General features: G+C 49.8%; 1 protein-coding gene across 11 annotated transcripts in view; it reads right to left on the bottom strand.

Moving 5' to 3' along the window:
• Positions 1 to 14,844, bottom strand: part of PTPRT (protein tyrosine phosphatase receptor type T) — a 945,487-nt gene that overhangs the window by 495,937 nt on the left and 434,706 nt on the right. For all 11 annotated transcript variants that reach the window (XM_037044094.1, XM_037044090.1, XM_037044092.1 and 8 more), the window contains one exon: positions 3,318 to 3,611. In XM_037044094.1, coding sequence (XP_036899989.1) covers positions 3,318 to 3,611 — 294 coding nt within the window. The remainder of the gene's footprint in view (positions 1 to 3,317; positions 3,612 to 14,844) is intronic.

Below are 14,844 nucleotides of genomic sequence, written 5' to 3' on the forward strand. Positions count from 1 at the left end.
GAGAGCCTCTGCCCGCTCTTAGCATGTCCCTACTAGGCCAGCCTCTGCCACCAGTGCCTGGCACAGAGTCTGGCACATGGAAGTGATTGATTCAGTAGGTGTTTGGGGAAAAGAACTATTGTTGCAGCACCTGGCAGCCATTCATGCTCACCTGGTCTCCATAGTTACCAGCCTCCCTATCACCCAATCCCACAAACGGGTGGACACTTGCAGAGAAACTCCATCAGTCCATGCACTGGGGGAGTCCTTAAGCCAAGAGGCTTAGCCCTGAGGATTTAACTGCTTTGTAACCCTGGCTTGATGATTCTGAGCCTCAGGTTTCTTCCCATCCACCTCTCAGAGTTGCCTCAAGGACCAAGCAATATACTGGTCGCTCCCAGGGTGGTGTGTTGGTGGGTCAGTGGTTCTTGAATGTGGGTATGCATCGGTACCCCTCAGGGGGGCTTCCTTAAAGCACAGACCTACGGGCCTCAACCCCAAAACTTCTGAATCATTAGGTCTGGGGTGGGGCCTGAGAATCTGCATTTCTAACGAGTTCCCAGGGGTGCCGGTGTATCAGTCTGGGGGCCACACTCTGAGAACCACTGCTCTGGATCATTCCATGAGCATTGCTCCTTCCACACCAGCCTTGTTCTCCTCCATGGAGTTCGGTATTTCAATACCAGACTCGATGTTTATGTTTCACCCTTCCTGCTGTTCTGTGGGAATCTTAACCCAGCCTGTAGATTCCTCTGGGCAGAAATTAAACCCTGCACACTCCACGCTCTCTCATTTTCTGTTTTGTAAAATAATGAGTATATTTTCAGCGATTAACAGTGAACAGGGAAAGGGTGGGAGGACTGACACTACCAACCCCAGTAAACAGCATCCACAAACGACCGTCGACCTTGGAATTCTCTTAAAAGTTCATCACGAGGCAAAGAACATTCTACTACCAGTGGTCATGTGGGCAAGAAGACTATCTCCTAGACGATACGTGTTATAAAATGTGGGTTATTGAAGATTTTAGTCAACACTCAAAATCAACATTTTCTTAAACATAAAACCACAAACAGCACGTCGACTCATAATTTTTATAGTGCTAGCCAGACAATTGTGTTTTCAACACGTAAAATCCATTACTCGGTCACGGCAACAATTTTCAATAGATCGTAAATTTTTATTGAGATGATCATCTTGTGATTGAATTTCGAAATGCATTATAGGATCATCAGCAACGCGTCCAGGGGGGGCTGCTACAGCCCTTTGAACCACATTCATAAAGCTCAGAAACCCTGGAAACTCTTAGACTTACCCCCCGGAAAGAGGAAAGTCTCATCAGCAGGATCGAATCAATTATTTTTATGGATGGATATTGAATTGCATAGCTGAGATAAGGTAGTCCCTGAATTAATGACATATCTTATGTCCTTTTAAAATGATACGTTTCATAATCAGGTTGCAATGAGGAGTTTTACCAAAGGCCCCACTTTTTAAAATAATCAAGAAACCAGCATCTCTCTTCATCGTGGCAGTCCAGTCATTTTCAAAGGAATGTTCCCAAGCAATGGAACTTCTGACTCGGGGTTACATGGTGCCAGGACACGGCACTGAGACACTTCAGAAAGGTCACTGTCGACTTCTCTAGAACGCTTGCCCTGACGACGTGAACATGTTCCATCGTAATCAGCGTATTAGGAAAGGCTTGCAGCACAACGCGGACTTCGCGTTTGCAGTGTGATTTTGCACCAGGGAGGCAGAAAGCTGCACCCCGTTGCGCTGAGCCACAGAGGAGGACACGTGGGGCACTGCCCTCCAATGGCTGCCTGCTCCTCCCCTCACTGCCCACGCTGCGAGCCACGCCCGTCCACACCTGGTGGTGTGACATTCCATCGCTTTCACACAGCCCTCCCTCCTTCCCCACTTCACAGCACCTTACAGGCCGTGACCTTCCTGCCTGCCACCCACGTCCACGAGCAAACGCCGGGACGTGTTAAGGTAACACGCCCTAGGTATTGCCATTTTATGTATATTTGGGCATTAACGTGCAAAACTGTGCCACCATTTTTACTAGGTTTCTGTCTCTCTTTTTTTTATGTGTCCCTGATGGAGTACAGGTGTTGTGCCTCGTGAGCCCCGGGGTGTCACCACATAACTCTCCTTCATGCAGTGATCCTTAGGAGCCTGCTGTCACATCACAGTGGAACTGACTGTATTTTACTTGGCTTTTTGTTCCATGTGGTCACGGTGCTGATGGGTCTTTCTGTCCTCACCCTTTTCCCTTGGGCCCCGCAGCCGATGCCACAGCTTCCCTGACCCCCCAGTGAAGCACCCCCAGCTGCACGCACCTCATGGGGGCTCACCCCTCCCTGCCTACTCCTCCCAGTGTGGCCAACGAGCAAGGGCATTTGAGTCGGGTGCAAGCTCTGACTGTGCCACTGGCCACCTCCATGACTTTGGACAAAACGTTTAAAAATAACGAGTTTCCATTCATTCATGTGTATATGAGATCAAAACACTCATACTGAAAGGCTGCACAGAGGGGAAACATGAGATCACGTAAATCATGTGATATGAAAATAAAAAAAGAACATCGAGTTCTTTTAATTTCTTGAGTTGCACTCAGAGCCGGAACATCTCAGAGATACACTTAGAGACACGCTCTCAGCCAACAGCCCTAATCAGAAACCCCAAGGAGGGCCAGGGCCCACAGGGATAAAGGTGGATCCACAGAGCCCTCCCAGCCCCAGTCCCAGCCAGGAAACCCCTAAGCAGCATGCAGGACCCTCAGAGAAAGAGCTGGAGGAACAGACAATCCAGAGGACCCTTGGAGGGTCAGTCCCAACCCAGGCTCTTAGGCAGGAGCCAGGAGCCCCCAAGCGACATGGACCCAGGAGGCTCTTGTGATTAAGCAGCTCCAGAATCCACTGAGAGACACTTTCAGAGCCAGGTGCCCCTCGAAGGTGGAACTGGAACCAGGAACCCCAGGAAACTGTCAAAACCAAGAACTCAGGGGGCACCTAGGCCCAACGCAGGGGGCACAGCAGAAACCAGAAACCTTAGATACGCAACGGGAACCAGAAGCAGAAACACTCAGAGACCGAGTCCCGATGAGACCCCAGGGCACACAGTCAGAGCCAGGTGGTCTGCAGAGATGCCAGCAAAGCCAGAGGTCCTCTCAGGCTGGGACCAGCGCCCTGATGGCTTTCTCGCACAACGGGACACACACTCACATCAAGGAGGCTGAGGAGCGATGGTCATGAAAAGCCAAGAGGAGGACGGTGCACGGTGACGGCCCAGCCTCTGCAGTGCAGATGAAGTCAGGAAGGGGCTCTTACCTGCGCACTTGGTCCTGGTGGTGAGCGGAGGCCCTGGGGGCCCTGTGCCCCCCTCTCCCGGCCTTGTCAGCAGAACTCGGATCTCATACTCCACATCAGGGTCCAGGTGCCACAGTTTATAGTTGGGAGAGTCCACGATGTGGGTCTCGGCCCAGGTGCCGGTGGTGGTGCGGTATTCCACCTCCTTCAGGATGATGGGGCCGTCCCCGATGATGGAGTTGGCATTGGGCTTGATCCACAGGTACGTGGCCCCCACAGCCAGCAGCTCTGGGGGCGCAATGGGCGTGGGAGGCTCTGAAAGATACAATGAGAAGCGAATGTGAGGCTCACGTGGTTTACAGAACATAATCCAAGCATGTGAGGAAAGAGACAGGATTCCAGAGACAGCCACAGAGAAACAGCCCAAATCTGTTTCTAACCCCATTCACGCCTTACTGTAACTTTCACGATGTTGCCCGCTAAGTACCCAAATCACTATTTCTTCAGTAACAATATTTAACACCTACGAGATCTCTTTCACCTAAAGAGAGGGAAGAGACAAGGCAATCGCAAGCCAATGGTTCCTCCAGAACCCAGCAAAGCCGTCTGGGTCAATATCCTGCTTTCAGTCCTCAAATGAGAACCGGCCTTTACTGGACTGTAGTTTGGTTCAAACACCCAGGGAGCCTGAGGTTCACAAACACGTCTTTTCCAGGAACATGTAGATTGTTAGGGAAAGTTCCCCCAAAGAGCGACTGGAGCCTAAGTAGCCAAACGATGCAGGCACCAGGAAGAATTCCGCTTCTTCCTCAACTGTAGCAGGTTCCTCCAGCAGGGACAGTGTCACTGGCCACAGCGCCCCCAGTGTGGGGGGGGGGGTCAAGGGTCAAGTCATGCCAAGTTGTATTGCACTTGTTACCTGTTGCCACCCCTCTCCCATTAAGCTCTCCATCTTCAGCTAAATCAACCAGGCTTTCAACAAACATTTGTGATTGCCTCCCACTGGCAAAGCTGCAGAAATCCACCCGAGTTTTGTCCTTTTTCCCATGAAGTCTCGCATTACTACTTGTGTAGTTTGGGGGCAGTACCACCTCTATTTTGATGGAAAAACCCCTGAGAATCAGGTGGCCAGATCGCCCACCCGAGATCACAGAATCGGGCAGGACGGAAGCCGCCACTGCACACCTCCCAAACCCAGCTCTCTCCTCTGGGGAGGCTACTTACCTCCTGATGCCCATTTTGTAAAAACCGAAGTGGCTGTATTTTCTATTTGTTGCAAAACACAGCAGTGCAACAATAAAGAAAGTGAGAAGCAAGAGGAAATAGGTTCCTTTCCCTATCACCCAATGGAACAGCCTTTTTTATTTCTCCACGTTCCATTCCAATTCCTACTCACATACACTAACTTATTCCAGGGAGTTCCAGTGGCACATAGACACGGTGTGTGTCTGTCTTTACTTATTATATTCTAAGGGCTTTGCTTAGGCACCACATAGATCTTACCATCACTGCCTTTAATAGCTACAAGATAATCCATCAGCTAATCACACAAACTATTCCCCAGCTGATGCTCCCGTGAGTTGGGCCACGTTTTGCTATGGTAAAGAGTGTTGCCATGGACATCTTTGTGCAAATGACTCCTGTCCTGCTCATATTGTCCTGTCTCATATTTTACTAGGACCCACTTCCAGGAGTGGGATTATCTGTCAGGGGTATGAGTGAGTTAATGATTCTGCTGTGAGCAGAATTAGGAAGCGGAGGGTGGGAGAGGTATGGGGGCGTGCAACACAATGCAGATGTGTTCCAGAGCTTTTGGGGAACCTCTGCATTATTCAGGGGGCTGAGGCAGGGATGAGTTTCAGTTTAGAACTCGGGTGAGAACTTCCGGACGGACAAAACGCATTCGGCTCCTTCGGTGTTTTCTTTCTAATTAATTACCTGGCAACAAAGATTCTCCACAAATGGAATAATTGCTCTGAAACAGAGGTGGACACTATTTTCTCAGTGTGACTCAGAGCAAATCTTAAGGGACAGCTGCAGATTGCCTCTATTACAGCCTGCCGTTTGGGCAGAGAAGGAAATTAAACAGATTAGTCAAGCTGGATGCTCTTCTTTACAAAGCCATGGAGGTTATTTCTCAAGGCCTTGTTATCTCCAAGGTGTTTGCAAATTGATTTTTGGATAATTTGTTCCAGGTAGAGAAGTTAAGTCGGCAGGCAGATTATTTCTGGGCTCATCCTTTGTGCATTTTAAATCTACAAGGCCTTTGATCACCATTATCAACTCCTCGGAGCTCCCATCAGTCTCCAATGCGGCCCCTGGGGTGATATCTGTAGCTCTGAGATGACCCTGCCCGATTCCTTAATCTAATTATTCACAACTGGACCTGGACAGAATTAAGAGCAGCCGACTTCAATGCTTTGGGGCTGGAGCAACGGGCCACGTTAAACTCTCTTCCATCGACTTTCCACCATGGTTTTTGCTCTCCTGTTTCAAGCGTTAGCAGTAAATTGCTGACTACCAAGAAGAAAATAAAGTATTAATTTTTCCAAATGTTGAGTCTCTTTTTGCGTATTTCTGATGGCTGGTGGGAGTATAGTTATACACGTTCCCATGACGATATAAATGTCTCCATGTCAGATGACTTGCTGGTTCACATGTCTAGGTGCAGACGAGCGATGCCACCATCTCCCCCTCTGACTGCCCGAGAATATATCGAGAAAACATCAGTGTTGCCTGTACCTGATGCCAAAAGCCATCAGGCTATTGTTTTGTCTTTATTTTTTAATAATCTATTGATTATCATTGGCATTCTTTAGAAGTCACACGTACTAGTGGCTCAAAGGGACAGAAGCTGGGATAAAATGCACTAATTTTTTTTTGGTAGGCACCAACTTTTTACTAAATGCACAGAGAGACCCTGTTGATTTGGGTCGGCTCTCCGCTCTGTGGTGAACTGTCCAACCAGACAGTGCAAGGAACCTCCGCAGCCATCGAATGCCACCACCGGAGTCAGCAGAAAGGAAACTGAGGCCCGAGGAGGGCTCACTACCAGGAGAAGGCAGGGCAGGGGCGGGGCATTAGAACTCAGGGCTCAGACAGCACTCCTGCCCACACTTTCTACTCTTGGACTTGAGATATTTCAGGAACGAACTAGAAGGATCACTAAAGGACTCGACACCAGTAGTTTTGAACTTTAGGGGATGTGTGGGTCCTTAGGAAAATCTGGTAAGAAATTCCAGGCTCTCTTCCCAGGAAAATGCACGTAGGCACAGTACCTGGAGCTCTGAGCACTCAGCATTTCAGGAATCATGAACCCTTCTGAAGCCCTGAAGAGTCCATGTGGAAAATAAAGGGACAAAGACCACATGCCCATAGTAGCTTACTGGTCTCTGCAGGCCACTCTTCGTTGTAGGGGCTTGAGGTTGGGAGTACAATCCTGTAGGGGATGGGACCTGATGAAGAAGTCACAGATCCAGTGTTCCCAGGCTCCCAGACATGTGGATGAAAATGAGCATAGAAGGATTCCTCCAGGACAACTTCAAGTCAATATCTAGCTCCCCATGACCCTGACCCACCAAACACATTCATAGATTTAATATTGGGGCTGAAATATGTAAAGGGTGAAGACAAGACCCTGCCCATGAAATGCTATACCCTAAGTAGAAATCCCCCACGGAGGAGGTCTTAGAAGCGTGGGTTGACAGTACAAAACCCCACAGATGGGGTGGACTAAACAACAGATGGCTCTCACAGTTCTGGAGGCTGGGAAGTCCAAGATCAAGGTGCTGGCTCCTTGCTGTGTCCTCCTACAGAGGAAAGAAAGAGCTCTCCAGGCCCGTCCTCTTCTTATAAGGGCATTCATCCCATCGTGGTGGTTCCACCCCCAGGACTGCATCTATACCCAATCTTCTTCCAAAGGTACACCTCCTAACACGATCGCATGGATGGGGGATGGGCAGGTTGGTTAGAACTTCAACGGACAAACCTGAAGCAAGGGGGAGGGACGCCAACATTCAAGCCCTAGCAGCAGTCACGTTTTCAAACCCACCTCTCTCTTCATAAAGGACTTTGTCTAATGGCTGGGGCCTTGAGAGGCACAGTCTAGCAGAGAGAAACTCCCTTCAAAAAAAAAAAAATCCTATCTAGTACAGCCCTGTGCTTCTCATGCGCCAGGGTGCAGTGTGGAATTTAGTGGTGAAAAGAAATACAGGCTGTGTGTGCCCATGGAATCAGAGGGCAAGGCAGCCAATCAGAGCAGCAATGACAATCAAGTGCAATGAGGGTCATGATGGGGGTGACAGAGACAGAGAGGAGGCCTGTTGAGGGACTGAATCTGGTCTGGAGGTTAGGAAGGCTCTTCTCGAGAGAGCTTGAATGGGATCTGCAGGCCCAGGAATTCATGTAAGTCTGTGGGCAAAGAGATTGCCCTGAGAATCCTGTAGCTCTGATTTGCTTGGGGAAGTATCCCCAAGGCCAGGAGAGAAGACAAATAAAACTAGGTGTCTGGACATGTGTTCATTCACTCATTATACAAACACAGAACACCTGCTGTATGGCACATTCTGTCCTAGGCACTGAGGATGATACAGCAGTGAACAAAATGAACACAGTGGTGGTTGCCAGGGGCTCAAATTCTAGCTTTCACTCAAGGACTGAGAAACAGAGGTGTAAGGAGAAAATGAAGCTGATGCAGAAGCTGTTGAAGATAACGAAGTCTGAGAACAAGTCAGGCCTACGGGGGGCACTTATGAACCAACTAACAGATGCAAAGCCACAGGACAGAATATTACACAGCAAGGAAAAGGAACAAACTGCTGATGCGTGACATGGATGGAGATCGAAAGAAAATTATAGCGTCTAAAAAGAAGAATGTTTGATGATTCCATTCATGTGAAAGATTCAAGAAAAGGCAAAGTTGATCTATGGCAATGAGTCAGAATTACAGTTACTGAAGGGAGCAGGTACTGATCCAGTTAAGGCATCAGAGAACTCTCTGAGGGATTGGAATACATTCTATATTGATTTGAGTGATAACATACTAATAATAATCAGAAAAGTGTCACCTCCGGTGGGGTGATTGTCTGGAAGGGGGCGTGACAAAAGCTTCTGGGGCATTAAAATTTCTGTAGCTTGGCTAGAGTTGTGTAAGACTCATCAAGCTGGGCAGTTAAAATAGCGGTATTTTGCTGTGTGTAAAATACCTTAAAAAAAGATGAAAGAGAAGAAACACAGAAAAATACGGCTAATCCGTGGCCCAGCAGGTAGAGAAGATGCCACTGGCCCTCACTGGGAACTGAACCGCAGAATATTTGGGGGAAGGAGCCATTCACTCTCTATCATATCTCTGAACTGTGCAAAGCCTGGAATAATTGCGTGACATCGGTCACATTGTGAGCTCTCTGCTCACAAAATTTGGAACCCAATCCAGAGGGAGGAAGTCCAGCCTCCAGGGCCCTGAGATCCACATTGGGAGGTGGCACTGGCCCCCTCCGGCCTGCCATCAAAGCCCTTTGAGGACAAGGCTCCGTGAGCCATCCACGATGCCTGGGGAGGAACACCGCTGACCTGCCAAGGTGCTCCTTCAGCACGGAGGTGGGGAGGTGACCCCTTAATGCAATCTGCCTCGTCCTGGGGCAACAATCTCCAGACCAATTCTGTCTCTCTTTTCCCTGCTGCGACTTCTTGTAACAGTTTGACTCTCCGGAAATTCCTACAGAGAGGAAAAAGTGCTTCAAATAGCCAGAGAACAAGCCTGGCGCCCGTTGCATCGTCTGCTCCAGACGGAATGAAACATTCTGAGAACAACTGAATGTGACGACGATGAGAAACGAGCCTTGACCTGTTCAAGGTGGATGTAACCTGGCCTCCCACACTGTGCCCCGGCCTCCTCACCCGACCTGTCCACCGTCCTAACTGCGCTGCTATTTACTGACCCACCGGGGTCTGCGGGAAGGCCCCCGCCCCCACCCACCAACGTACACACGCGCCCACACACATTTTATCATTCCCCTGCCAGGCTTCTGCACACGCCATTTCTCCCAACTGCAAGGTCTGTCCCTTCACTTTTAATCGAACTCTGCCCTGCCCCCGCCCCCGCCCCAATTCTGCTTCCTGACTACTCAGTTGTACGAGGACTCAACGCAGAGTAGAAGTTCAAAAGCATCGTGCTGATGAGATGTCCTACTGATTGGCATGCAGCCCTGCTCCATCAAATGATGAACCGAGGATCAAAAGGCAGAAAGGAAACTGCCTGGGGGCTGGGGTCAGAGTTCACCACAAGCCCTGGCTTCACCACAAGCCGGCTGGGTGGCCCTGGACGGAGCCCTCCACCTTTGTGGTTCTCAGGTTTTTCATCTTTAGAATGAAAGATGGCTTTATAACTTAAAATTTAAAGGTATCTAAATGTTCTGCCAGAGCCCATGGGGATTCTATGTGGACATGCTCACCGACTCTACCCTGAGGGTCGTTATCAGCCGTAGATCCCAACTTCCCTTTCACCTCTGGCCTGGGCCCACAGGGTCCCTGAGCGGAAGATACAGTAAGTAGGCACACTCGTCCCTCGGTGTCCATCGGGGACTGATTCCAGGACCCACATGGATACCAAGGTCTGTGGACACTCAAGTCCCTCATGTAAAATGCTGTACTGTTTGCATATAACCTCTGCACACCCTCCCGTATGCTTTACATAATCTCTAGATTATTTACAATATCTAATACAATGTGAATGCTATGCTATACTCCATTGTCTAGACAATGATGACAAGAAGAAAAGCCTGTACATGTTCAGTGCACATATAAACACTGTGGGCTTAACTACATAATCCATGTTAGCAATGATGTAACTTTTGTTTTTGGCTGGTTGGATCCACCCACACGAAACCTGTGAACACCAAGGGCGGCTGTAAAGCATCCAATTGACCAGTAGTGCATACCAGACTTAGTCTCTGTGACCTAGCCTAACATACAGGTAATGTGCAATAAATATTTGATGTTTTCCTGAAACGGGTAGAAAAAATATTTGAAAAGTTTTCCCCAAATAAGATGTTGGGGGTGGCCATAAAGAAATGAACAACAGCAGGAAGGAGAATGTTACGGAGAACAGTAAATGGACATCCACACGAAGAATCAGAAGTGTTCGGGGAGGAGACCGCAAACAGCTGGAACAGAGCAGTAATCAAAGACACGGCTGAAAAAATGTCCTTGAAACAAATGAAGTTCTGAGTTGCTAGACTACAAAGAACACAGCGAGTTCCAGACAAAAATCAATGACGAGACTCCAACTTAAGCACACATCCTGGCAATATTTTGAAATACAAGCCTGGAGGAAAAGTCCCATGAGAATCCAGACCAAAACAGCTCTCCATCAAAACAAAAGGACTGAGAAATCAGTTCCCAGGCTTCTCGCTGCAACCTGAAACCTGGAAGTCGGGAGGCAGTGACAAAGGTACAGAGAACAATGACAGTGGCAGCTGATAAGCACTGCAAACTTCAGTGCACCTGTCACTGTCCCTTATGCCTTAAATACCAACTCATTTCATCTCCACAGCAACTCCAGGGCTCGGTGCCATTACGATTCACATGTTTTATGGAAATAAGATAGAGATGTGGAGTAAGTCACTCGCCCAGTGTCAAACAAGTGGGAATTCAAATAGCCAGGGTTGGGGCGAAGGCAGCTTCCCAGGGGTCTGATCTCCTGCGCACGAGGGTGCAGCCCACACACCAGGTTTTAGGAGGATGTTTCAGGTCCCCTGAATTTTACAGCCACGAAGTTGTGGCGCATTTACAATGCCGATGAAACACTTTCAGATTCTGAAAAATGCAGAGAACTTTCTGTCCCCTTGTCCTTCCTTTACAGAAAAATCACGTGACGATCTACCCCAGTCTGCCCTGGCATGACTCCAAACGGCGACCTCTGCCGAGGATGGAGGAATTGAGATGTTAAATGGATCGGGTCTCCGGGAAGGGTACGACCACTGGGCCCTTCAACTCTCAGGTGAGGGTCTAGACCAGAAGCACCACCTCCTGCCAGATGGAACTGGAGCCAAAGCCCGAACTGTAAAAACAGAACTTCACGCCCCTCTTCCCGATGGGATTCAGAATATGCTTAGTGACAAGCAATTTCATTATGAGTGCTTAACCCTTGCTTTGGCCATCATTTTGAAAATAGACACAGAGTCGTTCTATGGAACGGTCTCTCCCTCAGACGAGACTCTCCACTGGTACAGAAGTTCAAGGTTAACTACATTGAAATAAACGACAAAGATCCCACCTACTTCTGCTTATGAAAACACCTAGCCATAAATACACCAACACGCCGATGCTTTCCTTAGAGTTGTGAGTACGTGAGTGCCGTTTTCACTTTTCCCTTCCTTTTCTTTGCTCTACAGATGTTCTCTAAAAACCCCACATCGCTTGTTTATTAGAAAGAAAGCACTTCAAATAAGGAACGTTTGCCCATATCTTGAGCCTTTGCAACTGGGTGGGACCTCTGTTGGCATTCTGTGGCCTCAGTCACCAGGAGTGTTGAACAGCTGATTCCTCTCTCACCTGCCCAGATCCCTGGTACCACGTAGCAGGAACCATGAACCACAACTGTGTCCAGTGCCCAGCGGCACCCGGCCGCGGCTCCCTAACAAGGACAGAGAGGTCCTGGCTGCTCCCAGGCCTCCACCCCAAGGGGACACTTGACTTCCTGGTACGCCTCTCTTCCTGGCCACTAATATTTGATAGCAATTTTATACCTGTGTCCTCATTTCCCTCCCTCCAGTGACCTCAACAAAGCAGACAGTATTACCCCCATTTCATAGATGAGGACACCAAGGCTTCAGGTAACCTGCCTAATCTCACCTCGCCAGTCCGCGGACAGGTTCAGACCCAGGTTATCCTCAAAGTCCACACTCTTTCCTCAGCAGGGTGCTGCCCCGTTATGCTGCGGGCATTGACATGAAAACTGTTTGTATTTCAGCTCCATGGTCTGCGGCGACAGCAGAAGCAAAGTGCGAGGCATCACCGGGGGATCAGCAGAGTGCCAGCCAGTGACCTAAGGGCCCCACGGGCATGAGCTGATTTAATCCTGGCAAACTCTTTCAGGCAGGTTCTATTATCGGTCTCACTTCCCATGTTAATTTAAAAACCCAGAAGCTTAAAGAAGCTGATGGCTCACAATTAGAAGGCTACTAAAAGGCAGAACAAGGATTGGATTTAGGAAGATTCCAGAGCAGGGCTGGTAATCACCAGCTCACACTGCTGTGTGCTAACAGTACTCCCACGGTGGAGGAAGCCGAGTGATTCGTCCAAGGTTACAGAGGAGTGGTCTTGGTCAACAGGAGAAGCCAGATCGGATAGCTGGTAGTTTGTTAACCGGGCAGCAGCAACAATAGCTGGCACAGAACCACACATGTGACAGACAGAGGGAGGTCACTGGGCTCTACCTGCCCAGTGCAGAGATGCCTAACTTGCAGCTGTGACTCAGCCGGAAGACCGCCCAGGATAAAGGGCACACTCGCTGAGGTCCACACAATCGGTGAAGGGTTTTAAGAGTGAGAGAGTAATCTGAAATATAGCCCAGAGGTCTCCCTCCACCTGCTGTCCGCCTGGGTGTCGCCACGCCCCCCGAGGGCTGGCCTCTCCCCACCTCTGCAGGTCCCTGGCCACTAAGCTTTCTCACTCACAACCTGACACACAAGTGATGCACAAGTACTGCAGGTGTGCACGCTGTCCTCTCCACCAGATCCTTCCCCTCCTCCTCTGGGGGACTCTCCTTTCCTAGTCCTGCAAGAGTCGGCTCTCTCCTGGGTGCTTTCACTGCAAGGCAGTGTCTCTGTGCTCTGTGAGCGTCTTAGCCCAGTGTCCCAAGACACAGAGCGTGAGACGAGGATTCTGTGCAAGTGATGACTGAAGGAGAGTTCTTAGAAGGAGTTGGGACAGGGGAAGGTCGAGAAGCCAAACAAGGGGGTAGTAGACTAGGGTCAGGCTGTTCCGGCTGGTGTTCTAGAGCCCCAAATGAATCACCTCATGGTCCCCCATTGGGGTAAAAGGGTCGGCTGTTTGCACCCATGTGTCATTAGTTGGATGTGGGCAAGACTTCCGCAGCTAAGCACCACGAACTGCATGGCTTAGAGCAGCCGAAAGTTACTACCTCCCAGTTCTGGAGACAAGAAGTCTGAAACCAAGGCATCACCTGCAACACGCTCCCTCCAAAGGCTCCTGGGAAGAATCCCCCCCCACCTTGCCTCATCTGGCTCCGAGTGTTCATGGGGAGCCCTTTGTCTTTCTTGGCTTATAGTGCATCACTCCAGGCTCTGCCTCTGTCTGCACGTGGCCTTCCCCTCTGTGTGTGTCTGCGTCTCTTTGTTCGAAGTTCCCCCATCTTGGGAGGGCTCCCGTCACACTGCATCAGGGCCCCCCATTCCACTTTGGCATAAACTACCTCTGCAGAGACCCTGCCTGTTTCCGAACAGAGCCACAATCTGAGGTTCCAGGAAGAAGGCGCATTTGGGGGCAAACAGTAGTCACCTCAGTACAAGGGGACGCTATGAGGAGCCTTTAGTAGCTAACACTCACGGCATCGAGGGGATGGGCGCACCGGTCTGGGAAAGGGGACCTGGACCAGGCACCTGACAGCGGCCTCCGTAGTAGAGAGCACCCTGGGCACACATTCGTCACAGAACTTGCACCTTATATGGATCATCTGATGGTGGGTCTGTCCCAAGGGCACCACCAAGCCATTTTTGCCTGTGGCCTCAGATCCCAGCACAGGGGGCTTTGACAGTGAAGTCCTTCCTTTGTCCCCCTCCGGAAGGCCTCCCCTCCCCACTGCGGCAGTCCTTACACGCTGGAGGACACAGGCTGTGACCACTTGTATTCTCCTCTTTTCTGGCATAAACACGGCCAGTTCTTGGGATTCTAGGCCATTTCATTCTGCAGCACGGCGTGGGTTCCTCTACCTACCTCACCATGTTTCAGTCTCTCTCATACAAGGAACAGTGGCAGTTCAAGCTCAAATGTAATTCCAGCTCAGCCACCCTTTAGCCACGTGCCGCAGACTCTGGTGCCACCAGCCCGTACTCCCTCAACCTAACCCAGAGGTCGCCTGTTGTTTTGGTGGTTAATATCTCCATGCATTGATGACTTCCTACCCCCAACACCTACACACCCCCACCTGGTGGCTTTCTATCCCCACCAGAGTGTGATGGCCTCAGTGTGGGGCAGATCTCTACCAGAGTTCCCTCAACTTCCCAGTAAAGTCCTCGCAAACCCTTGTCTCAGGGTCTGTTTCAGAGAAAGCCAAACTAAGACATCATGCAAACCAGGGAAGGCTGACTCGGTTTCCTTATCTGTAAATGGGGGCGGTGATAAAGATTAAATGAGGTATTCAGCTCAATATCCTTAGAAGACCTGTGCCCATAACAAGAGCGCCATGCTAGCTACTGTTATCCTCACCCTTCCTTCCAACCAGCAGCTGCTGGGGCACGCAGCAGTCAGTGGGAGACTTGGCTGGGCCCGCCCAGAGAGACACAAAGATCCCATGAGACGCATCCCTTTC

Source organism: Sturnira hondurensis, unplaced genomic scaffold, assembly GCF_014824575.4.
Source record: "Sturnira hondurensis isolate 20B ecotype Veracruz unplaced genomic scaffold, ASM1482457v3 Scaffold0004136, whole genome shotgun sequence".
Lineage (NCBI taxonomy): Eukaryota > Metazoa > Chordata > Mammalia > Chiroptera > Phyllostomidae > Sturnira > Sturnira hondurensis.